General features: G+C 27.0%; 2 protein-coding genes across 3 annotated transcripts; both read left to right on the top strand.

Annotated features, from left to right (window-relative positions):
* Positions 1 to 2,379: 2,379 nt before the first annotated feature.
* LOC113860911 (peroxidase A2-like) lies at positions 2,380 to 4,568 on the top strand. Its single transcript, XM_027493466.1, has 4 exons — positions 2,380 to 2,618; positions 2,787 to 2,981; positions 3,145 to 3,310; positions 3,996 to 4,568. Exons 1-4 carry the CDS (start codon positions 2,403 to 2,405, stop codon positions 4,412 to 4,414), a joined length of 996 nt encoding a protein of 331 aa, XP_027349267.1. The 5' UTR covers positions 2,380 to 2,402; the 3' UTR covers positions 4,415 to 4,568.
* A 7,531-nt stretch (positions 4,569 to 12,099) lies between these two features.
* LOC113861732 lies at positions 12,100 to 15,959 on the top strand. 2 transcript variants are annotated; one of them, XR_003504321.1, is made up of 3 exons: positions 12,101 to 12,263; positions 12,821 to 14,247; positions 15,485 to 15,959. XR_003504321.1 is itself a non-coding variant. In XM_027494732.1 (2 exons), the coding sequence occupies exon 2, from the start codon at positions 12,840 to 12,842 to the stop codon at positions 14,169 to 14,171; it is 1,332 nt and encodes a 443-aa protein (XP_027350533.1). In that variant the 5' UTR covers positions 12,100 to 12,263; positions 12,821 to 12,839; the 3' UTR covers positions 14,172 to 14,368. The 2 variants fall into 2 exon arrangements, 1 of the variants encoding a protein (XP_027350533.1); XM_027494732.1 differs by lacking the exon at positions 15,485 to 15,959 and having other exon boundaries at positions 12,100 to 12,263; positions 12,821 to 14,368.
* The last annotated feature ends 10,144 nt before the right edge of the window (positions 15,960 to 26,103 follow it).

Raw genomic sequence — 26,103 nt, 5'->3', positions numbered from 1 at the left:
AATTTTCATTAAAATATTTATTACGTTAGAAATATAATAAACATTTTTAATATATTATCATGATATTATTATTATTATTATTAGTTACTTAAATTCAGATTTAAATATTGAAGTTAGTATATTATTTATTATATTATAAAAAATAAGCATTACAAATATTTGGGCTACTCAAGTAATTAAATATAATTTATACTTAATTGGAGATAACTATTAGCTGTTTATTAATGAAAACATTCCCTACAAATGAATGTTTGAAAAAACGTTAAACTAACTCGAGTTGGCTTTTTTTAACATGGTGTAGTCAACATTTTTATTTATAAGAACTGAGTGATCAACCGTTTAATGCTTTTATAGTTTAAGTTTTATTCAAGCTTCACTGTTTAAGAAGTTTAGCATAGTGGTAATATGCTTTTTGACTTATATATTGTGTTGGTTTCACTGTGAATTAGACAAGGAATATGTTCAGAGTTTCCTGAACGAAGAAATACTTACTGGTGATAAAACACGATGCGAAGAGTTTTTCTTTTTCTTTAAAGAATGTTGTAATATACGTAGAAACAAACAAAGTAACACGTTTTAATTACTTAAAAAACTCGGGCATATTTTGAATAAACTATTTTAACAAGCATTAATAGAAAAAAGATAAAGAGAAAAATTAAATTTTTTATTTTTCATAAATTAAAAGCAATTCATATACGTTAACTTTTAAAGAAGTTGGATGAAAAGACTTCTAACATAGTTAATATAACATAAATATTTTTAACTTGTAAGAAAGCTTTAATCTATTTAATTTTTATAAGTATTTTTATCTAAACAAAATTAAAATAAATAAATTTTGATTAATAAATTTTATATAAATAATAGAGTATAGAATTACATGACATTTTAAAATTATGTATATTTCAATTATTTATATTAAATTTTGTGATTAATATTTACTTATCTTGCTTCTCCTAAGGAATAACAATTAAACTTAAATTCATTATGTACTCACAAAAATGATGTGTAACGAGGAAAATTTCAACCATCAAATAAACTTGGGAATGGAAATAAGTAATTATCTACAAATTTTGCAAGTAATTACTCATCTTATACTCGAAGTCTCAAACACACACATCTATGATTAGATATTTGTTTAATTTTATTAGAACTTTAAAATATTTTTTTAATTGAGTGAGACACTAAGCTTTTAATTAATTTTTCGTAATTATTGTAATATTAAATAATAATATTTTATTAATTTATAATAAAAATATATATAAGAATGTTTTGTTTAACTAAAGGTATAAATTTGAATATATATATATATATATATATACACACACACATTAAATGAGTACAAATACTAAAGTTGCATTTTTTGTTAGTATAAATCTGAGTATAGATTTTGTTATTGCTAATCCTCAATGAATTTTCCCTCTTATTGTATGTACTCAAATATTAGTCCTCGTCAGTGATGCATCGTCCTGTCATAATCTGCAATTTCGATTGAGAACATCAAGAAAAAATTTGTGTGTATCCCCAATGGCCATGTAAATGGCACACTTCTTCATTGATTGCGGAGATGCTTGTATTGATTGCGGAGTGAATAGATGTGATACCTTAATATGTTATTTTCTCCCTCTTGACTCAGACTTTGTACCTACAAAGAATGACTGAAAAGGAATATAAGAAATTTTTAGCTCGTTAATAATTTTCGTACTATTAGAAGCTGGGCCCAGATAATCTTATGTGTTTCGATTTGCTAAGACCATATGCTAAATGAATCTTATTGTTAGTTGAACACCTACATATAGAAAAGAGGAAAGATAAAACTAGAAAGAATAAACCAAATCATATGCATGAAAAAACATGATGGCGGGCAAATCATTGATAATGTTCCTCCAACTTAATTTCTAGATAAGTACTTCGTTCGATTTTCATTATGTTTTTCTGAAGAACAGATTTGCAACCTACTTACAAGATTGTTACTTTTTGACGCCGTGAAACTTCATTGTCTGTAGTGGGTTGTGACAACTGAATTCTATAAACTTGTTCTTATTTTCCATTCAATCACTTTTCGCAAGTTTCACGCCATTTAACTTGTTAATTCCTAGGCATGCACCTAAGATGAAATTCACTGTGTCAAACAATTTACGACCAAGTACCACAAGGTAGTTAAGCGGCAATCATTATGGTTTGAATTTTCCTTTCCTTTACCTAATGATTATTACAAATCTAACTTGTTTTTTATGCTTTTTTAGCTAGCTTAAACTTGCAAGTAATATAACCCGTGAAAACTTTGTCCTTAAGCAAATCATAAATTAATTAAAGATTTACTTTACTCTCTTCTATATATATGTATCACCTAGATATCATCAGTTAAAACCGGCACTGGGGAAGAAGAAAACAAGAAGCCAACTATGCTTTCTTCTACTCAATCCCTACTCATCACCATTTTCATAGCACTAACAATACATCTTCATCCATCAAATGCTCAATTGAGTTCAACCTTCTACTCCAGCACATGCCCCAACGTGTCTTCCATCGTGCGCAGTGTTGTTCAGCAAGCCCTGCAATCTGACCCTCGTATCGCCGCGAGCCTAACTCGTCTCCATTTTCATGATTGCTTTGTTAATGTAAAACCCATTTACACAATTTAAAGCTCCAAACAAATTTTCAAAAAGCTTGTGTATATACGAAGCTGATCTAGTTAAATTGTTTTTTATTGGGTCTCATGCACTGTCAGATAATATTAATTAAGCTTAGAATTTAGAAGACTAATATTAGTTATCTCGTGTTCTTAGGGTTGTGATGGATCCCTTTTGTTAGACCAAGGTGGCAACATAACACTGAGTGAGAAAAATGCAGCTCCCAACAATAATTCGGCTCGTGGCTTTAATGTAGTTGACAACATCAAGAGCTCTGTTGAAAATTCATGCCCTGGTGTTGTATCTTGTGCCGATATCCTTGCCCTTGCTGCTGAAGCTTCTGTGAATTTGGTAAATTGTTTGTTACTTTGACAATTCTCCTTATCCTCTCAATTTTGTTCTTGCTAACTAATATTTATATCCCATAAACGGATATGTAGTGGTATTTAATTTAGAGTGCATATATAATATAAGTTATTTAACTGCATATTATGATGATGATGTATATTTGTAGGGAGGAGGTCCTTCATGGAACGTACTACTTGGCAGAAGGGACGGTCTGATTGCAAATCAATCTGGTGCCAACACTTCCATTCCCACCCCATTTGAAAGCCTAGCCAATGTCACAGCCAAATTTGCTGCCGTTGGCCTAAACATATCTGATCTTGTTGCATTATCTGGTAATCATAATCACTCTTCTCGTCTAGCCGACAAATGTTAATAACACTTTTTTTTCACACTTTTTTTTAATCAGTCTATGTGATTATCTTCTTTTAAGGAGAATGTAAATTTTAATTCTTAAACAACTAATAATAATAGTAAGATTCTATTAAAAAATATTTATAACTCTTATAATTTTCATATAATGTATTTTTTAATAAAAAAAAATGATTACATTTGAATGCTTAACCTCATATCACTTTTTTTTAAAAGTTAAAATATGTCTTATAAATTGGTTAATATTTAAATATTATTCTATGTTGAAAGTGTGTTTGAAAGACATTTTTTTATCTTTCTTTGCGCACACATAAACTTCATCAGAAATCTTTGTAAATATTTACTTTTTAAATAATGTTAACCGCTGCTTTAAAGACATTAATTAAGAAATCAAAAATAAAATATTTTATTAAAGACATATAAACACTTACTTTCATATTTTTTTAATACGTTCTAACATAATTTCAAAATAAAAATTTAATTATTTACTAATTCATTGATCAACAGCAACACAAATACCATAATTTTTTGAACAACTACTTTGCTCTTATACTTCGTTTACTGAGTGCCTTACATTTGCCAATAGAAAAAGCTTGATTTAATTATATAATTACTATGATGGTTATTAACTAGTGCTTGACTCAAAAGGTGCACATACATTTGGTCGTGCACAGTGTAGATTTTTCAACCAGAGGCTGTTCAACTTCAGCGGCACGGGTAGCCCTGACCCTACGCTCAACACAACCTATTTGGCTACTCTTCAGCAAAGTTGTCCACAAAATGGGAGCGGGACCACTCTGAACAACCTTGACCCTTCATCCCCAGATACCTTTGATAACAACTATTTCAAAAATCTCCTTAACAATCAGGGTCTTCTTCAAACAGACCAAGAGCTATTTTCCACTAATGGGTCTGCTACAATCTCCATTGTTAACAACTTTGCAAGCAACCAAACTGCATTCTTTCTAGCCTTTGCTCAGTCCATGATTAACATGGGTAATATTGCCCCATTAACCGGAAGCCAGGGTGAAATCAGATCCGATTGTAAGAAAGTAAATGGAAGTTGAGAGAGAAAGGATCTACCTGAAGTACAAACTGTTCTTGGTGTTGTATACGTTACCATCAATATGTACTCAAACTATAGGTTTGCATTATTTGAGTGATCAGCATTTAATAGGATACTAAAATGGTTAATCAATATGCTTCTTGTATCTTGGACTATTGGTTTGATTCCTTAATTACATAAAGTGATCTTACAAGTATCCTAATAAAAAGTTTAACATATAATTATGTATTATTTTGCTATGAGATGTAAGACTCTAGTTGATTCAGCAGGTACTTTATTTCTTAATTTCTTTTCCATGCAGAGTATTACAAGTCAATTTTACAAATTAATTAGCTGTTACCTATTTCGAAATTACAATTAGTACTCTTTGCTATGTCGTTGTAACTAGGGAAACGCGGAATAGCCCGAATGTTTCAATTGATATTGTGAGGTAAGAATTAAGATAAAATGACATTAGCTCATAATCATTATCAGAAAAACAAAGGTTAAAGAAGATACAAGTGTGCTAGAAATGTTACGTTCCTTATCTATGCAATTTTAAATCAACTAGAAGTTAACTGAAAGGTTGGCGCACGGGTATAAGACCATCTTGCATTGATATAAAATACTATTTTATTTTTTTTATAGGGAAAACAAATCTTATTAAAAAGAGTTTAAGGGGAACTCAAAACCCATATACACAAAAAATTACTTACTCAGAGAAATAAAAAGTAAAAATATAATTATGCAAAATTAAGACAGATGCAATTTCGTGGGTTCAAATACTAATCAGCTAACATAATAGCTTCTCCCTTACTAACAAGGAGCGAAATTAGTCTTTAGCACTTTAATCTCTAACAAAGGAGGAAAAAAACTAGAAATTAATAATCACTTCTCATCATCCCGTGTAATTTGTGGGTGGTATCAATTAATCAAGGAATAAAAATAAAATTGAGTACTGACATATGCTTTTTTAATTTTATTTAAATTTTTATTTAGCCTATAATATATTTTACATACATGAGATAAATTTATTTAAAATAGGTATAATTAATATGGATGATAATTTTTTTGCTTTAAATACTGCTTATGCTAAAATAATTTTGTACCCATTAATCCAAGTGTTTAATTTTTTCTAAATATTATTCTAAAACTTTATAAAAAATTATTAAAAATAAATTTAATGTTTAAAAATCAAAATGTACAATATTTCTATTTATGATTAAAATTATTTCAAAAATAATATTAAAGAATTTAAAATTAATAATACAAATTAACAGGACTTTTATGACCAAAAGCAAAAGTGATTTACTTTATTACAAGCATTGTACCTCAGTCACAGGAAATCCATTAATAATTTAGGAAGGAGAAAAGTTTGTCTAAAAGACATGATCATATTTCTTTGACTTTCTATGATTCTCATAATTTCATACAAAATTTAGTGTAATTTGTGTAAAAAAAAAAAATGGTACGCCACGGTTATTTTAACTTAACTAATAATTTTGAATTCAAAATTTTAAGAACACAATTATGTTAAATATTTAAAAGAGAAAACTTTGTTATCTATAAATAAATATCAAGATTTATAAAAATTTTATTGAATAATAAAAAAATTAAATCTATTAATATTAAGTGTCAAATTTAAAGACTTACACATTTAATAATTTTTTATATAATATCATGTTAACAAATTCAACCATTCAATTATTTTATATAATTTTTATAATCATGTATATTAAATTTTATATTACTTAAATATGTATAAGCATATTATTTAAATTTTAATATTTATTTGAATTTTTAAAAAATATTATTTAATGAAACAAAGTAATGAGACGAAGTATATATTAATATAGTTTTTATATAAATTAAAAAATAACCTATTTAATAAAAACTATCAATTAATGATTGAATTAATTTTTTTAATTATATAAAAATTTATTAAATAATATAAATGTTTAAGTTTACTAAACTATTTCTATTAAAATATTTTTATTTAAAAATATCCTTAATATAAGCATAGTAAATATTTTTAGTATCTTTTAAAGGACAATAAATTTGCTATAATATAAGAAATTCTTAGAATTCATTGCATTTCGAGACTGAGATGGTCCCATGGTAGGGGGTGAGTCTTTTCCCTCTTGACTAAGGTCGCAAGCAGGGGAACATTATGTTACGTGGGGGATTGACATATACACACATTAGATAAAGAATTTCATTAAAAAATTATATATATATATATATATATAGAGAGAGAGAGAGAGAGAGAGGGGGTTTGTCTTAGTATTAATATAAAAAATTATAACTAACAATATAATATATCATATAAAAAAATATAATGCATTGATATACATTATATATTAATGTATTATACTATGTTAACATATATTTAAAATTTACAGTTTTTTTTGTTTAATCATAAATATTTTCATTAGAAATAATCATGCATGTTTGAGTTGAATATGATTATTATAAATGTGTATATTAATGGTTTATTTTTATTAAAAAAAAATTTACTAATAAACAAAGTCTTAAGACAATTTTTTATAGTAGTTTTTGGAAATATTTAACAGTTGAAAATATTCTCACAAAAAAGGAAGTGAAACTCGATTTCGATATTTTTGTATATAATCTTTTAATAAAAGATTACTAACATAGATTTTATTAAAAAATTTGTAGTTTATTAATTTTTTAATAATAAAAGTAAAAAAAATAAAAGAATTAGAGCATGTTTTTTAAAAAAATATAATATAATATTTTATTTTTAAAAATGAAAAACTATTTTTATATTGTAATTTACTTTTAATAATAAAAAATTAATTTAAAAAAAATAAGCATACTCTTGATCCCATCTTTTATAAAAAGATTCGATCTGATTATAAAAACTATCATAATCATAATAACTCATTAAAACTTAAACTTAAAATCACATTTTAAATTGTAATAGATGCTTGAAACAACATAAAATATTTATTAGTAGATAAAAAATTATAATTACACCAATTTAAAAATTGTTGACATTAATTTTTATAAGTAAATTTTAGCATTAATAATAAAATTTACTTTTTATTATATTTTATATTTTCAATATAATATATTCATATAAACTGCAAGAAGATATGTATGAGTAAAATATTTGGATGTCCAACTTGAAAGATATAATGGGCACATGTAACTTAGTTAAATTAAAACGAATAAAAATTTACTTGTGAGAAATATTTTTGGAAAATTAATTTTTTTAATTTTAATTTCTAAATTTAAATGTTTAAAAATATTTTTTTATTAAAAATATATTTATTATATTAAAATTATAAGAATGTAATAAATAATTTTAAAATAAAATATCATTTTATGGTTAAACTCAAATTTAAAAATAAAAATTAATGTTTTTTAAAAAGTAAATAGGCTAAACCTGTTGATAATAAACACATTGCCACGTTAGAATTATATACGTACCAAAAAGGAAAAAAAAAATTACTTGATGAAATCAAACCTACCTATTTTTTTCTTCTCAACGATCAAATGAAAAATAATAATCTCAAATTTTAATATTGAGTTGAAGTAATTCATAATCATAAAATTTTATTAAAAGTAATATAATTTTTTATTCTTAATAAGATATTTTTTTTTTAAGTCACGTGTATCTTTTATTATAAACAATTCACTAAAATAAATATTAATTAATCTACTTGTTCTTTTTAAATATTTAAATTAATTTTTTAATATTAAATTTATAAAATTTATAATAAAATAATTTTAAAATTCTAAAAACATATTTCTTTCAATCTATTTTTTTATAATTTAGTTACTATTAAATATTAAATTTTGAAATTTATACTATTAAATAACTTTCATAAAATATGAGACTAAACTTTTATATTTATACTATTGAAAAAATTTAATAAAATATGAGATTAATTAATTGTTTTTAAAGTTTTTGTCAAATAAATTCATTTTACAGAATTTTATAAAAAAATTATAATTCATTGTATTACTTTATTTTAACGGATAATATATTTTTAAAATATAAGTAATTAATAATTTTTGGATAATATATTTATAAATATTTAAATTATATGAAATTTAATATTCATAATCACAAATACCATATAAAATCATTCTGATAGATTAATTTTACATTTATTAAAATTTTATTAAATAATATAAGTATTTAAATTTAACAGCATCAAAGGATCATGACTCATTTTTTATTATTAAATAATTTTTTTATAAATCTTTCTAAATATCCAATATTATCTAAGTCTCATTTAAATAAAATTTTAAATAAAAAATAAAAATAGATTTTATAGGGAGTTAATATTTAGAATTTAAAATTTTAAAAATAAAAATTAGATTTTATAGGATTTAAAATTTTAAAATTCTATAAGAGGTTATGATTTAAAAATATGTAGCTATTTTTAGTTGTCAGATTAGATTAGTAGAGGAAAAATTGATAAAAAAAAATGATTAATTTTTAGAAGAATGAATTAGTGATAAGTTGGAGTCTTTTATTTTTTAAAATAAAATGAAATTTAGAGTTTCAAAAAGTAGTTGTAGATGAGAAATTTAGATCTTAAAAAATGAGAATATATTTTTTAAAGCATGAAAAAGAGAGAGAGAGAGAATTGGGAGATAAAAAAGAGGAGAAAGAGAAAACTCAAGAGATAAAGGAAGTAAGATTACCAAAAATAACCAAAACTCTAAGAATACTTGAAAAGAAAAAAAAAAAAAAAAGGAAGAGTTTTGAGAGTATAAAAAAATTATAAGAAAACTCACTAAACTTTAAGTACATATTATCAAAGAACACCAAAGAGAAGGCAATACGATTCAAAAATTGAAATAGCCAACAAAAAGTAAAGAAAAAAAAAATAAAAGGAAGAAAGGTTAAAGAGTAAATTAAAAATCTAAACAAAAATACATTAAGTAATTATTTTTTTTTAATTTTTTTACACTCTTTATCATGTTATTGATCTCTCATTTCATTGCGTCATTATTACTTATTTTACACTCTCAATTGTTTTTATTTCTGTTTCTAAGATTAATAATAAACTTTAACCAATAAACATATTAAATAAGATTTTTTTTTATCTCCATGTACTCTTTATTATATTATTAATCTCATTTTGTTACATTGATATTATTTTATTCATACTCTCAATAGTTTTGATTCATTTTTCTAATTCAATAATAAACCTCAAAATACTAATTTTTCCAAACTCTAAAATATCTTTTTTTACAAACCTAAAAATTCCAACATTTTCTAACCTTAAAAATTCATTCTTTTCTCAAACCGTAGAAGAACCTAATTCAATAAAAAAATTTCCTTTTATTCAAATCCTAAAAGTTTTAACATTTTTTAACCCTAAAAATTCATTATTTTATTTCAAACCTAAAAAAATCTAATTCAATAAAAATCTACTATTTTTGAAATCCTACTTAAATCCTAATTTTTTCTAATTCAAAAAAATTTATTCTTTTTTTTAAACCCTAAAAATTTCAATTCAATAAAAATCTTTCTTTTTTTTTCAAATCTTAAATGTCTTTTTGTAAACCTAAAAATTTTTCATTTTCCTTGCAAACCTAAAAAATATAATTTTCTTTTTAACCCTAAAAGTCTTTTTGCAAATTTAAAAATCTTTCAATTATTTTTGTAAAACCTAAAAAATCAACCTAATTAATGCAAATCCTAAAAATCTTTTCTTTTTACAAAAAAATATATGATCCTTTTGTCTATTCAAAAAATATACATTTTTTCTATTTTATTTTAAAAAATAAAAGAATTTTGATTACACGCAATGTTAATAAAATAATAGATCTACTTTTAATGTTGTTTGAATCATAAAAGTTTATTGAATTGTCATGTATTAACTTGAATCTTGTGCAATAATGAATTTATTTATAAAATAAGAAAAATTTAATATTTTTAAAATAATTTTGAATCTACACAATAATTAAATAATATTAATAAAGTAGTAAATTTAGCTGTAAATTTACTTTTAATGTCATTTATATTGTAGAAATTTATTAAATTATTGAGTGTTAACTTGAATCTTGTGCAGAGTGAGTTTATTTCAAAATTAAAAAACAATTTTAAGAAAATAAATTTTTGAAACTTATCTAAACCTAATTTTTGAAACTTCTTTTTTTTAGATCTTAAAACTTTAAAAGATAATTTTTTTTTATATACTCTCTCCATCTAATTTCAATTTAAACACACTAAGATTAATTTCAAGTACTTATTCTTTCTAAAAAAAAAAAAATTGTTGCATTTTCTTAGTTTCATTAGGAAAAATAGATAAGTTTTTTCTAAAATATACTTATTTTATCTGAAAACACAAAATAATAATAATATTTTTATAAATAATTTATTATTTTAATTTAAATTATAATTTTCTCTAAAATTATGTTTTTTTATTTTAAAAATATAAAAATTAATTTTTTTTGTAAATTATAAAAATTAGAAATAAAATAAAAAAATAGTCACAAATTCAAAAATAGCAAAGAAATAGAAATTATTTTTTTAGAATGAAATAAATAATTTAAAATTTTGTACAATTAATTAAAACATAACTGTTTTATTTAATAGACATAAAAAAATGTTAATACATTTTTTATGTGTAAACGATCAAATTTAAATATTATTTCAAAGATTTTTTTAATGTTTTTTTAATAAATTTTTGTGAACTCTCTTTTTTATGTATTTTTTTTTCTATGATTATCGTCTGATATAACTCTTGGTTATAACAATCTTTATATTTATTTATATGCAACAAAATTTGTTGTTCAAACATTTAACCTAATTATATATTTAAAAAATTAAATTTAAAATTATTAATTACTATAAAATATTCATATACGCTAACCAACGAATTAATTTTAATATTAAAAGTTATTAGCATTATTCTATTATAATTCTCTAAATTTTTAAAAAATGTTAGTGTTTTACCTTTTAATGATATTTTATTTTTTTATAAAAAATTTAACCTTACTAAAAATTATCATTTATCTTTTTTTGTTCTATAAATTTTTGACAAAAACACTATATTTAAAAAAAAAAAATTATTTGTCTTCTTAATATTTCTTTACTTACTCTTTATCCATAACTATCTTTTCTCTTACGAATTTTAATAAAAATGTAATTGTATTTCAATAAGTTTTCTATTAATCTTAGAGTTACAGGGAGAAAACTTCAATTACCACCTTAAAATTGTTGGCATTGTTTCGTTGATTTTCTACTGTGAATTTTTTTTTTGTTTGCTACATTTTACTGTGAATTTTAAAAAAAAAAATTGTAGATAAAAAAAAGTCATATGTGATACTTTTGTTAGAATTAAAAAAGTTGAAAAATAATTTTAACATAGTTAATATTTTATAATTAAATTATTTGAAATAATTTTAAAAATTAAGTTAAAATAAAATAAATTTCAAAATTAAAGGATAGATCTACTCATTTAACCTATTAAAAATCACATATTTAGATAAACCTTACATAAATTTTATTAAAAATTAAAAAATAAAAAATATATAAATAATGTGTTAAAAAATTGCTAGATGATACCAAACACATCAAAATTAAGTTGGTTTTGGTATATAACAGGCTATAGATATAATCATATTGACAAAAAAAAAATCATAGATATTATACAATTTAATTTAAACACGCAATTATCTGCCATTTTAAGAGGTAATAATAAATCATAATTATCCGAGCAGAGGGAGAGAGAGTGTGTACCTTGACAAGAACGGCCCAGATGGTGCAGCGAGCGGTGTTGGAATTTGGAATAGAAGCCACTCATACCTGACACCTCATCACAGCCGTCCATCTTCATCAGAGCAACCAAAGCAGAAAGAAGAACCTTAGCAATTAGCAGGTTCCTCTCTTCCCTTTTCCTTCTTCACCACTTCCCATTTTCTGTTTCTCTCTCACCAGATCGAACCGAACCGCACCGCATCGCACCGCACCCACCACAACGCCATGCTCTAACCCTAAGCTAAGCGCCTCTTCCTTCTTTCCCCCTCTTCTATTTTTCACCATTACAGAAAGGTAAAAAAATATTCGTTTTTTCGCAATCGCCAAACCCTTGTTGGCGACGCTTCAACGTGCCCTCCCTTCCCTTTCCTTTTCTCGCGAATCCCTTCAATTCTAGCTGAATTCGACTAATTCTCCACGGCTTTTCCTCATAATTGCGGTCAACCCCGCGTATTGGATCTGGGCTCGTTCTTGGTAACGATGAAGTTAGGGTTTTTCCCCTAATTTGGGGATTTTCGATTCTGATTGCTCAATTTCGTCAGCAAACCCCCTCGACACTGGGTTTCTTTGATTTGTAATAAAGCTTTGTTCTTGCGTGAAAAAATTGTAACTTTCTTGTTTTTCCCTTCCCTGAACAAGATTTGTTTGAAATTTGTAATAAAGGAAGCTTTTTTCTAGTTTGGTGATTGAAGCTGTGATGGAGGAAGAGGGCTCAGATGCAATGAACCTTGATTTGAATCTGGGTCCAGGCCCAGAGCTACCAAGCGGGTCCATTAGCAATGAAGCTATGAACTTGGACGATTGGATAGGTGAGAGAATCAGTGAAGCTGTGAGGCTTAGGGCGAGACAAAGGTGGCGATGGCGGCATCTCCCTATACCTCATCCTGAAGTTCATGTTCACATTCCACCTGAAGCCACACGGCATTTGCATATCCCACCAGAAGCACACAACATTTCCATGGAATTGAACCAGTTTTTGGTCAATTCAGGTAATGGAAGTGCCTTGCAGGCCGGAGAAGGCAGCGTGGCCGCAGAGGAGAGGATGGAGGAGGCGCCAAAAGCGTGTGAGAACATCAATGGTGTTGCGGAGGATGAGGCATCACAGAAGAAGGATGATGTGGAAAAGGGTAGTGGCAATGATGGGGACTTTTTTGATTGTAATATCTGTTTGGACCTGGCTATGGACCCTGTTGTGACGTGTTGTGGTCATTTGTTTTGTTGGCCGTGTTTGTATCGATGGCTGCATCTGCATTCGGATGCTAAGGAATGTCCTGTTTGCAAGGGGGAGGTGACTCTCAAGAGTGTTACCCCAATCTATGGCCGTGCAAACAATGCCCGTGGTCCTGATGATGATTCTGCTCTTAAAATCCCTCCTAGGCCGCAAGCACGGCGGGTTGAGAGCCTTAGACAAACCATTCAAAGAAATGCATTTGTTGCACTCCCTGTGGAAGAGATGATTCGGCGCCTTGGAAGCAGAATTGATCTTACTCGCGATTTAGTTCAGCCTCACGAGCCAGACACTGCTCGGGAGACAGCAGATAGAACTACCACTTTCCTAAGTAGGTTCTTGACAACTCGAGGTTTGAGGAGAGAGCAGAATGTTGGGGCACCCCCTGATGATGTTGTGGGTATGACACAGAACAATGTTAGTACTTCTGAGGCTGGGACTGGGGATAACCGCAGGGTGCAATCCCCTTTGCTTAGAAGAACACAATCACACAGAGCAACACTTTCTACTCTTTCATCGGCATTGACTTCTGCTGAAAGATTAGTTGAGGCATACTTCCGTAGCAATCCATTAGGTAGAAACCAAGAACAACCTCCTCCTCCTCCTACAGTGGATGACAGAGATTCCTTTTCAAGCATTGGTGCTGTCATAAATTCAGAGAGTCAAGTTGACACTGCTGTAGAAATTGATTCCATGGTATCCTTGTCAACTTCCTCCTCTAGAAGGAGAAATGATGCTTCAAGAGTGTCTGATGTGGATAGTGGAGATTCCCGTGCTCCAAGGCGCAGACGACTGAACTGATAAGAAGTCTTCTAGATGATCAAGTTATTACTATTCTATCATGTAACACATATGATAATAATTTTCCAACACCTGTGTAAGTTCTTCTTGCTTTTGTACTATCTTATATTTATGAAGTAGTTACCTTTTACAAGTTTTGGTAGATTTAAGATGATTTCAGAGTACTGTTATTTGCATTATAAGAATTTCCATCGAGTATTGAGCCATTTAATGTCTTGTCATCCGGAAACTAAATTTTGCTATAGAATAACTATTAACCAAGCTACTTTAGTATTTAAGGCGTATTTGAAATAATTTATATAGAGCATGTTTGTGCTCATGAAAGTAGCTTTTGATCTTCTTACATATCTTTTTAACTTATTTCAATAAGCAGTGAAGCTTACCAATATAAACTCCCTAACTTATTTTAGTAAACTTGTGATATAAGCTCTGACCTTCATTACTCACAATGGAGGGAGCTTCTGTTTTGCTTTTACTGTACTTGAGTGCTAAGATTTGGATAATCAAAGCCTTTATACCTGCAATGGTGGGTAATTCTGTTTCTTTGTATTGTACTTGAGCGCTCATAAAATCCTTCTATAATTCTTTTTACTATATTATCATTCAAGCATGATGATATGACAATAACATCATGACATTATCTTTACTGGTACTGTTTTAACAGGACTGATATATATAATACCTTACTATCTTTTGCTTCAGTCACAAAATTCCTGCGTTGGAGAAAATGGATATAATGCTTACATTTATACCACAATACCAAGTGACTGTCTAGTTCTTACATTGTTTCTTTTGGCTGATCCCATCTTGCATTCTGACTGGTATTAAGAATTTACCTAGTCTCTCACTCGCTCCATCTATTTATGATGAATAGAACCATCTAGGAATACTCATCTTCTCTGCGGCACTACAAAACTTTTGGATGCTCACATTGAAAAATTTTCAATTTGTTTAGTTTGAGGGAACTTTTTTTTTTTTTTTTTCCTTTTTTTACTATTAGTTACAAAAATTTCACATTGTTTTTACTTTGTTTTCAGTTTTGAACAATTTGTACAAGTAGTAATGAAAACTAACTATTCTTTTCACTATTTTTTTTATACAAATCTCTAAAAGAAGAATTTAATTATTAGTAAAAATGTTTTCTTAAATTAAACTGACTCATAATTTGCTTTAGTTTTCAAAGTGACCTACACATCGTCGATGTGTAATTCTGAGGTTGAAATAATGCATCTCTGCTTGTACTGGATGTTAGTAAAGTTGTTTTAGTTTATTTTAATTTATGCATATTCACTTGTTGTGATGATCTTATACAGACCTATTTCGTGGGGCATGGCCAACGGCAATTCGGGCTTGTATTTCTTGTCAATAATGCAGGTTCTGCTTCAGCAGAGTTGTTGTAGACAATGAATTGTAAATATAGTGACAATTATAGATATATGGTAGGCTAGTAGCTAGTCTTTGTTTAGTGTTGTGGATTCCCATACCATATTTTGCTAAAGCATCTTCATGCTGCACGAATCTTAGTTCGCCCACATGGTTTCATGTTAGGTCGTGGAAGTCAATGGTAGATGTTTTGTACTCATGTGATGGATCCGCTGTAGCGGTTGTGTTGTTGTGTTAACGAGGTTGGAGTATTCGGGTCAATTCAAAGTTTATTTTGATGGATTTGGGTCTTAATTTTAAACTTCAAGTTTTGAAAATGAGTTTGTACTATTTTAGCTCAGTGTAATAACTCATGTTCTTTAAAATTTATCTTTTTTATGATCATGTATTTAGAATAAAAGTTATTGATTTAACACAACATTTTGCATAATGTGATATTTTGTTTATATTGATATTTGTTTTAATACGTATATATTATAAAAGATATTAGATTTTGTTTTATACTTGAATTTTATGATTTAGTAATGAAATAATATTGAAATTTATAAATTGGGTTGATCATGTCGTGCTCTATACATCATAGTTTATCATCCGGTTAGTTTTTTCTTTTTTTGGGGTCAAATATTTTTAATGTCTTGTGAATACGAGCACTCTTTCTTTGAGGGCTGGGTATTCCGTTTTATCTATTAAGCTTTAATAAATATCTTTTCCCACTATAAATATATGGAACAATGAAAAATAAGTGCTTACGAGACTGGATGTGTTTAAAATTCAATTAAAGCTCGTATGGTTCAGTTATTCTATCTCCTTGAGTAAGATAAGAGATGATACTCGCTGATTAGTCGGGCCAAGGTACAATTCAAATAGTCAAGAGCCTAATCAGCAAGCTTTCTAGTCACTATATGATCTGGAATATTAGCCTTTCTGATTTATTTTATTTAGTTTTTAGTGTTAATTGAGTAAACGAAATTTGAAAGGCTGATTTTGACTGGAACTATGCTTTAAGGTAGCTATCGTTTTTGTACCCCTTTTAGGCTTTTATACTCTTTTGTTATATTTCTCACCACATTACACATGCTGTCGAAAAAAATGGAGGTACATGGAAGATACTTCCAGAAGGCAATGAAAATGAGATATAGTTTTCTAAGACCAATTTCAAAGGATTGTTGTTTCCTGATGCTTAACTTTGAGAATGTGTTTACCAAAAACAAAAACTTTGAGAATGTGTATCATTCGCTTTGTGGAAATTAAGTTCCAAAATTAACTTCAAAGTTCAAATGCATTTCAAAAACAAGTTTTCAGAAAGCAATGAACATTATTACGGACTACAACTCCAGAAATTTGTTTCTGGATGACATTAGTTTTTTCTGTTGTGTTCTATTTTAGCCTGCTTTTGGTTCTCTTTTTTATTTTTTGGGTTTCTTTGCTATCCTTGGTTGAGAACCGATCCAAGGTGAAGCTACTCCAGCCAACGACAGGATGTGAGTACAGATATTTGCATAATCTTATAAAAATAGCAGGATGTGTGCTTGCAAATAGCTTCTTGGAGATAGCAATGGTTCCTGAGAGAACATCTTTTTTCTCTTCTTTGTGTGAAATGGAAATGGGAACGAGTCATGGAATATCATTTTTTTTTATCATAAAGGGTATGTAGAAATAAAATTTTATAAAAAAATTAATGGTGTAAAAAGGAAAAATATGAGTGCAAAAGGTAATCCCCTTGCATGGAAGTCATTTCTTTATATTCCTTTTAATTGTTCTTTTGTCTTTGTAGAATTTGTGAAAAATCAAGGAGAGCCAATGAATGTGTTAGAAGAAAATGGTTGATAACAAGCTAATAATAAATCATAGTGTAATGGAAATGATTGATCAATTGACTACTAGACTAGATACATGCTATCGAGTGTTAATAAGTCTTTATGGTATTACAATAGACTGGTTAGTAAAACCAAATCAGGCCCATTTTCCATGCAGCTCAACAAGTCAGGTCATTAAAAGGGAGTGCAATCTCGAAACAGAGACTTTATTAAGGCTATGTTTGGACTTTGAATTGGTAGAAGGTGATGAAATTGGAAAGGGTTTTCACTCCAGCATTTGTATTTTATGTTTTACAACTTACAACAAATAAACGGCATAGCTTTGTTTATCGCACCAATTGAAATCAGGGTGCCAATGTATTTTGTCTCAGGTCTGTTTGGACAGGATCCCTTGTTTGGTATGAAATATTACGGAAGTTTTCACTTGAGTGTTTTTTCATTTATCTTGAACTGTTTATCATTTTAGAATATTAAAAAAATATTTATTATTATTTTTAATAATACCCTTATTTATTAAGGATAATTTTTGTCAACTAATAACTAAAATAACTTTATGATTAGTTATCACCTAGCTATTGCAATAATTCTAGCATTTTAATAAGGACATTTTAATGAAATCAAATTTTCTTACTGTAAGAATTAGTTAAATTAATTATTTTTTTTAAAAATCTATATATTAGTGCTATGTATGCTACATTTATTGCAAATAGTGTTCATATTTGTAGGAGAGACTGGGTAGAAGTTACCATTACTCATGCGGTCAAACCCTTCTCTGAATGAATGTTTAAGTCAAAATCGATGCCAAATACAACGAAACTCATATGTTTCTTTATGATTCTTTGCCATCTTCGACATTACCCTCCAAGCTCATGCTATAGGAACTCTTTTCTCGTTCTGATTTGTTTTGTTTTGTTTTGCCTCTGGGTGTTTTTTTTTTCTTTCCCACCATGTACCAAATAAAAATATCAATACTCTATCCATAACTCTCTCAACATACATGTATACATTAAATTATATTAATTTTTATCTGTTAAATTAAAAGTTTATATGAAATAAATTACCATAAAACTTTATATTAAAAAATTATTTACGTTTTATTTAAAAAATTTATATGTTTGGTTGTTAAAATGAAATTGGATATGTTCCATATATATGATTCTTAAAACAATATCATATAATTTAATAATTAAAATTATTCATTTCATATTCTTTATAAACTTACCAAGTGAATTAAATTTTAAAATTTTACTTTGTTAAGAACTTTTTCATTCATTTATTTAATTCTTTAATATGTATATAAGAATATATAAAAGTTAAAATTAGAATATTTAATATTGTAAATATATTAAAATGTATAAGTTTTAATAAAAAATTATTTCATATAACATTTGATTGTGTATTTTAAAACAATAACGTCAAAAAAGTGTTACTTAGTTTGATTTGATGACGTTTGTAGTTGGAAATTTATGTTTTGAATTTGAGTACAGTGAAGAATGGGAAAGTCTGACTCTAAAAAAAGAAGAAAAAGAAAATGATGAATGGAGTGAGGGGATGATTGAACACACGGGTGAGTGTAGCTGAAGTCATCTGTGTTATTTTTTGTGATTGTCTGTGGTCAACAACACTCTTCCCCACTTTCATCATCATTACTTGACATCATCCTTCTTTTTATGCCCAATTGCTTCTAAGATCAAAGTCAATATATTCCCCTCATCCCTGCCATGATTGAATTTTTGGACAAACTTTACATTATTGTTTATCAATATTATCTTAATCATCATTGTTATTATTGCAATTATATAATAATCATCTCTTTTGAAAACTCCCGCATGCATGCTCAGAATTTACTGGTATTTGTTTATTTTTAAAAGGTACTTCCTTATTTAAAATCATTCAAATAAAATTTGCATTTAGGAGCATTTAAACAGCACACAGTGCAATTAAACGAAGAGAATTATGAAGTCTTACATATAAAGTTACAAGTTGAGGTCTCCATTGCTTTCTTGAAGATGAAACAAATATAAGTATTTTTATATACTCTCTAATTCTTGTGACTTTTTCTACCTTAAACTAAAATACTATCTTTTTATCCTCAGTAAGCCTAAAAATGTGATGATTTAACTATCAGATTCTATCTCATGTTATCTTTTTAATAACGATTTAATTTCAAAATCTCAATCAAATCTCCGAAGAAGTCCCTTATAATTTGGCTTTTGATTGAACGAGTGTATTGGGCCACCATCTTATTGCAAAGTCACAATACTATTATAACTTTCAATCATTCCAAACTAAAGATTCCAAGAAGGGTAACCTGACAAAAGCCAATGGAACAGGAAAAGACAATTTGCTGAATTTCCATCATTGTCATAAAATAGTCACCCTGGTGCAAATATTTTAGGGTGAGTTTGTCCTTTATTTTAACAACATTGCGCAACACCCCAAAATTGAAGAAGATGAGATTATGATGGTAATGATTATCATCGCCATAATTAATTAACAAGAGAAAAGAGCATGAGAAATGGCCCATGATGATGTCTGAGGAGGGGAACAAAGACATTTCTATGTGAAGGACTGCATGCCTAGTTATCTCTTTAGTTAAATTGCTTTGCTCTCATCTTGTTCATCACATATGACATATTGTTCCATAAATACAATCTAATTACCATGTGTTTAGGTGGTTTGCAATCATGCATGTGAGGTAGAACCATGCCTTCATGATTGTTTCTGGTCTTCTTTTAATCCTTTTTTTTTTCAAGCACATACAGTAAGAATTTATGTGTAATAATTTTTTATTAAAAAATATAAAAAATTTCAACATTCACCCTGTCCTTTGCCTTCAATTATCATATTTACGAATAGTATAATAAAATGCATGAATGCAGCACGATCTCCTCATATGTATGTGTTTAGGGTCCTTTCTATATTTTTTTTTCATTTTTTTTTCTCATATCAACCTTTATTTTAAGGCTTCTATCGTATCAAATTTCATATTTCTTTTTTTGTTATTTTCTTTTTCTTGTGTACCTACCCAACACAACACTTAAAATGAAGATGTGGCCATTGTTTCGCTGACGAGTAATTGCAGCTGGAAGTAGTGCAGTCCCTTCCAATAAACAGCAGAAGCAGATAGCAGAAAGCTGTCTCAAACCCTCTCTCTTTCTTTGCAATGAATGTACAGTTCAAGCTATCGGATACTCCTTCCCCTTTCTTATTCGCTTATTCCTACTCTCACCTATACGTCACATATTTTTTCTTATATCTGTTTGGCTATTAAAGTAAAATTAATGTTTTCTTTCTCCACAAAAATTTTTATTTTGTCTTTTCATTTTTGTTTTATCTTAATCTTCTAACTTTTTAGGGTGTTTTAAATAAGTCCATTGCTATTTTAAAAAACATTTATTCCATTGAATTTTTTTTATCTTTTTTATATATGTTGTGTATTATTTATATTTTTTTTTCTAAAATTAGTAATTATTTTCTCTATCACCTCTTCTTCTTCTTTTTTTTCGTTTTCCTTTTTTTTTTCTTCTCTTCTTTTCTTCCTTCTTTTCAACCCTATGTTATGTATAACCAAAATTCCAAATACACATATAAAAGTCTCGAATCATTGGTTGAAGCATTTGCATTTGCGGTAACAATCTCTGTCCGTGTGTAATCTCCACTTAAAAGGGAGAAAGAAGAAAAACCAAAAAAGAAAAAAGAAAAAATGGAGAGAAATAACATGAACACTACAAAAATAAATAAAAAATTAAATTAAAATTTATTTTAAAAATAAATACAAAAATACAAATTTTATCTAAAATTTATTAAAATTCTAAAAATAATGTGAATTTTATTAAAAATTTAATTATTATTTTTTATATTTTTAATAAATTTTAATTAATGATTAAAGATGTATTAAAAAGTTGATATAATTAACTCTCTGCCTGTTATCATTACTAATGATTTCCTTTCGTGTAAAACCAGTGGACTGGTTGGTATCGTAAACATAGCAAAGGCAAAATTAGTATTTCATCTTATATGTTTATAAAATTTCAGTTTTATTTTTTAAATTAATTAATTTATATTTTAATGGAACTAAATAAGTGTTTTTAACAGGTTATAATTTGCCACAATATATTTATAACGATATTTTCTTCTATTTCTCTCAATCATATTATCTACCTTTCTTTTCTTCATATTTCTAATTTATAACGCATGTGACCCATTTTATTACCTCTGTTTACTTACACGTGAAAAAAAAAATTGAGACAGTAAAAGAGCAGAGTTGGTTTCATGGCTTTGTGGTTGGGGTAAAGAAGTTTGCTTTATTTTGTAATATTATTATTTTAAAAACATAAAATTATTGAATAATTGAAAATTATAAACATAAAATATAAAAATAGAAATATTTAATTATTACATGGTGGTAACTTTATGACATAATGGGTTTTCTGGAAGAGGGTCTACCCAATAATTCACACAGCCTCTCTCTTCTCAATGTTCTCGTTGCAGCTTATCATTAAAGCCTGCTTCACTTCAATTATTGCAATGATCCCAAAAGCATGACATATCTGCCCTCTTCACTTCCTCTGCATCGCCATTTTCAGCCTCTGTTTGATGCTACAAAAAGGAACAAAAAAGGGTACTATCTTGCTCATAAGTGATTTTAGGGTATTGGTTGAAAAATTATAAGCAAATAAATTTATTAAATATTATAATATTTTTTGTTAAAAAATTATTTTAATTTTTAAACCATATTCTCAAAACACTGGTTAGCATTTGTTAAAATGTATATTAACGCTTTATTTGGTTTTTAAAAGATTAATTTTTTAATAAAAAAGTCTATATCATTAAATAAAAAAAAATATTATTGCATTTAACAAGAAAAAAGACATAAAATAAGGATGAAAAAACTAATTTATTCATTCCTTTCCTTTTTCTCAATTTCTCATCACTTTTTAGTGTGGAAAGAATATACATGTACCTCACATAAATATATTTCTTCTTTTCTATTTCCTTACTATTCCATATACAAAAGGGGAAAACACTAAAAATTATACTATCATCGAAGGGACTTTTTCTTTTACACCAAATTCTCATATTCCAAACAAAACAAATAAATTTCCACATCAAAGACCATTGCCGAAGGGAAAATAGAAGAATTCTTATTAAGATATATAAAAATATTAAATTATGTTATCATCTATTTAATGAAATTAATTAATTTAAAATTTTGAATAATATTAATTTTTTATTAAAAAACTACTAATAATATATTTTTAAAATTTTATTTTACGAGTCATTTAAGGTAATAGCGTACAAATAAATGAGTAGTAAAATCAACACCATTAATTATATTTTAATTTTTAATCAATTTTACTAAACATTTTCTTTAATTTATTTTCAATACAATTTTCATTAATTTTTTTAAAAATAACTTCTAATGCTATCAATACATACCTACATTAATTTCAAGAAAAAAAATATTTATTAATTTCTTAATATTTACAGCAATGGTTGACAATACTAATTTTTGATACATGACATTTTCAATTAATATATCATTTTGCTTAATAACTATAATTATTATTAGTAATATAAAATAATGAGAGCCTGAAAGATTATAAATATTTAAAAATAGGTAAAAGAGTGATTCATATTAGGTCGTACGTTAGGTAGGTAGATATTCTTCTAATTAACTTTGTTCTTTCAATAGTCTATTACCTAATCCAATGTTAAATGTATAAAATAATTGATAATTAAGAACATGGATTCAATTATTCAAATAGTAATTACTGGAGTTCTGATTTTTTTGTGCATAATTAATAAATAATATTAAAACATTAGGTCTAACACATTTTTTAAAACTAATGCGAAAAAAATGTATCTAAACCATATTAGAGTATCTTGACAATACTTTTAGCGAAAATAAAACTTAACACATTTCTCACGTCATAATTAACTTCATTGAGTCTTGATAAAGAAATTAACTCACTCGTATGTAATAGGACTCTGGATCAATTAATTTAACAATAAAAGTCTATCAAAATATCCTTTTAATATTTCTTTTATCAAAGAATAAAAGAACAAGTACGTTATAAATGCATTTAGGACTAAAAAAACCTTCTTTTTCATTTTAAAAATATTAATGATTACTATAAGACATTAATTGAAGAAAAAAGTAATAAGTTTTAAATTTAATGATTCGTATGAAATAGCAAAACTTATACATCGTATGTAATTTAACATTTTATAATTATTGAGCAAATATTAATCTTAATTTGAAATTAATCTCGACGCAAACCATTAACTACCTCTTCTTTCTAAAGGTACCTCACGTCTGTGGACCCGATTGCATCCTTTTTCGTGGACTCTACTCTCTACTCATTGGCTACAGATATAAATCCATGTCCACTTGCATTGTGCTTTGAAGGTTCTTAAATCTTAATTAGCTCTCATGATTTGTTTTTGCTTACTTAAACCAACGCAAAGCAAAATAAAAGGAAGAACTTTTTCTGAGAATGGTAAAAGTTGGTCGCCTTGTCTGCCTAATAGCAATAGTATTGTGGTCAAATTAACATTTCGTGCCAATCATCTCACCCATCCCTTTTCCCCAATGCTTTTTCCTTGTTCCGTTGTTCACATCACGCTTGTTTCTAAAACAAATTGTATTATCTTCTTTCATCACAGACCCATTTTTTATAGCTTTTGTTTTTTACTTCATATTTGCAATGCCCACTTATATATTTCTTCCTTTCTTTTTATTTTATCACAGTTTCCCTCCCTTTTCTCGTCACTTGATTAACTAACATTTGTTTAATAGATGTAACAAACAAAAAAAAAACATGTTTTAGTAGACGATATTCAATAAAAGAAACTTATAACTTATTTTAAAATTCGTAATTTATTAATTTGGTCAATATAGAATTGTTTAATAAATATATATTCAACTATATATAAAAATAAATTTTTAATTTTATAAACTATTTTAGCAAAGAGAGCCTTTGTTAGCTTTTCTGCCTATACTTGTGTCCACTTTAATTGCCTCTTTTGACATTCAAAGTTATCATAAAAACTCGTAGGCAGTGGTCATGGCTGGAAGCTGCTAGAGTCACAAATCATTTCATTTCGATATATTAGCCGAACTTCATTAAAACAATCTACTCCTTTTTAACTTGGAAACTGCGGCAACTTTTCGGCTTAAGATTATCTCATTGCAAGAGCCAAACCAAATTCAGCAAGAGTCATGTATTCCTCACAAAAAAATGAAGGATAATTTTGACTTTCATTTTAGAAACTGAACTAGAAGTAACAGTACGAGTTAAAATTACTTTTTAAATGTTTGAAAAAGAAAAACATGAACATAAGTATTTAATAGAGTAACCATAATACTTGAATTAGAATTAAATTCACTCGAGAAGAGTATAATTTTAAATGTACCCATTAAATTATATAAAATTTAATGTTATAATAATATAATTTAAATGGATGAGTACAAATTGTGACTGCTGAGGATTTATATTAGTCTGGACCTTGTTGTCATTGCATGAGGGGAACGACAATGATAATGATTATTATGATAGGGAGTTATGGATGAGAGGGGCAGAAGCAACAGATGTAGTATAATAGTACTGAATGCCTAGTCAATAAGACGAGGAGCAGGTTATAATCCTACCCATGTATCTCTCTCTCATGACATGTCATTTTCTCCTTTGTCATCATCACGCTCTTTCCACTGTGTTTGTTTGGTGGAACCTCACAAACGCATTAAATTTGACGACAACTGTATCCCCAGTTGAGTTTGAATTTTCATTACAGAGAACCTTTACCCTCTGCCTGCATAGTGCATGTATATATGTGTGTTATATACGTAGCATAAATGTCTCTAATTCAACTGACATGGCCTTACCACACGATGAGTGAAGAATTTCTTATAGTAATAACACACAGCACATTATTTTCTTGACATATCTATGTTAGAATAAGTGCATGCTCTCTAAATCTACATTAAATCGAAATAGATGTAATGTAATTATTGTAATAACATGTTTGATAAGTTTGAATCAAATACTCTAAATTTTAAATAGACATAATAAATTGCAACTTTTACATTGAATTAAAAAAAATTATGCTGAATTTTACTATTTTGAAAGAGTTTTGAAACATGAATCTCATAAACTATATTTACTATTTCTTTCTTTCTTTTTACTTTTTTTTTATGTACTAAATAATTAAATAACATGTCAACCTCAATCCTATTTGAAGAAAAACAAAATTTATAAGTTATTTTTTTGGTGTTATTTATATTGTTTATCAGTTAAATTAAAATTTATTTTTAATAAAATAATTACATTTAATATTATTATAAATTATAAGATAAACTCCAATCTTAATTAAAGAACAATATTAAAAATATTTATGACATATATTAATAATAATAAAATTATATTAAAAATATTTATTAAACACTTATAATGTTAATGCAATGACTATAGTTTTTTAATAAAATTTTATATTTTTAAATGTTTAAAATGGGCCCAAAACGGTAAGATTAACAAATTGCTGTAATTAAAGATAGATGAATAAACTATTTTGCTTTTGAGTTTAAATAGATTCACGTGCGTTTGTCAACCAGGAATTGTCGGTCAATCTGTCCTCCACGCTAAGGCAGAAGAAGAAATAAAAAGAGAGAAACGGTTAGTAGTATTCATTCATTTGTGAAGCAAATCTGCACTCTCATACTCACTACA

Source organism: Abrus precatorius, unplaced genomic scaffold, assembly GCF_003935025.1.
Source record: "Abrus precatorius isolate BTA unplaced genomic scaffold, Abrus_2018 Scaffold3, whole genome shotgun sequence".
Classification (NCBI taxonomy): Eukaryota; Viridiplantae; Streptophyta; class Magnoliopsida; order Fabales; family Fabaceae; genus Abrus; species Abrus precatorius.
Note: the sequence above shows the minus strand (reverse complement) of the source record. Positions and strands in the feature narration are given on the sequence as shown.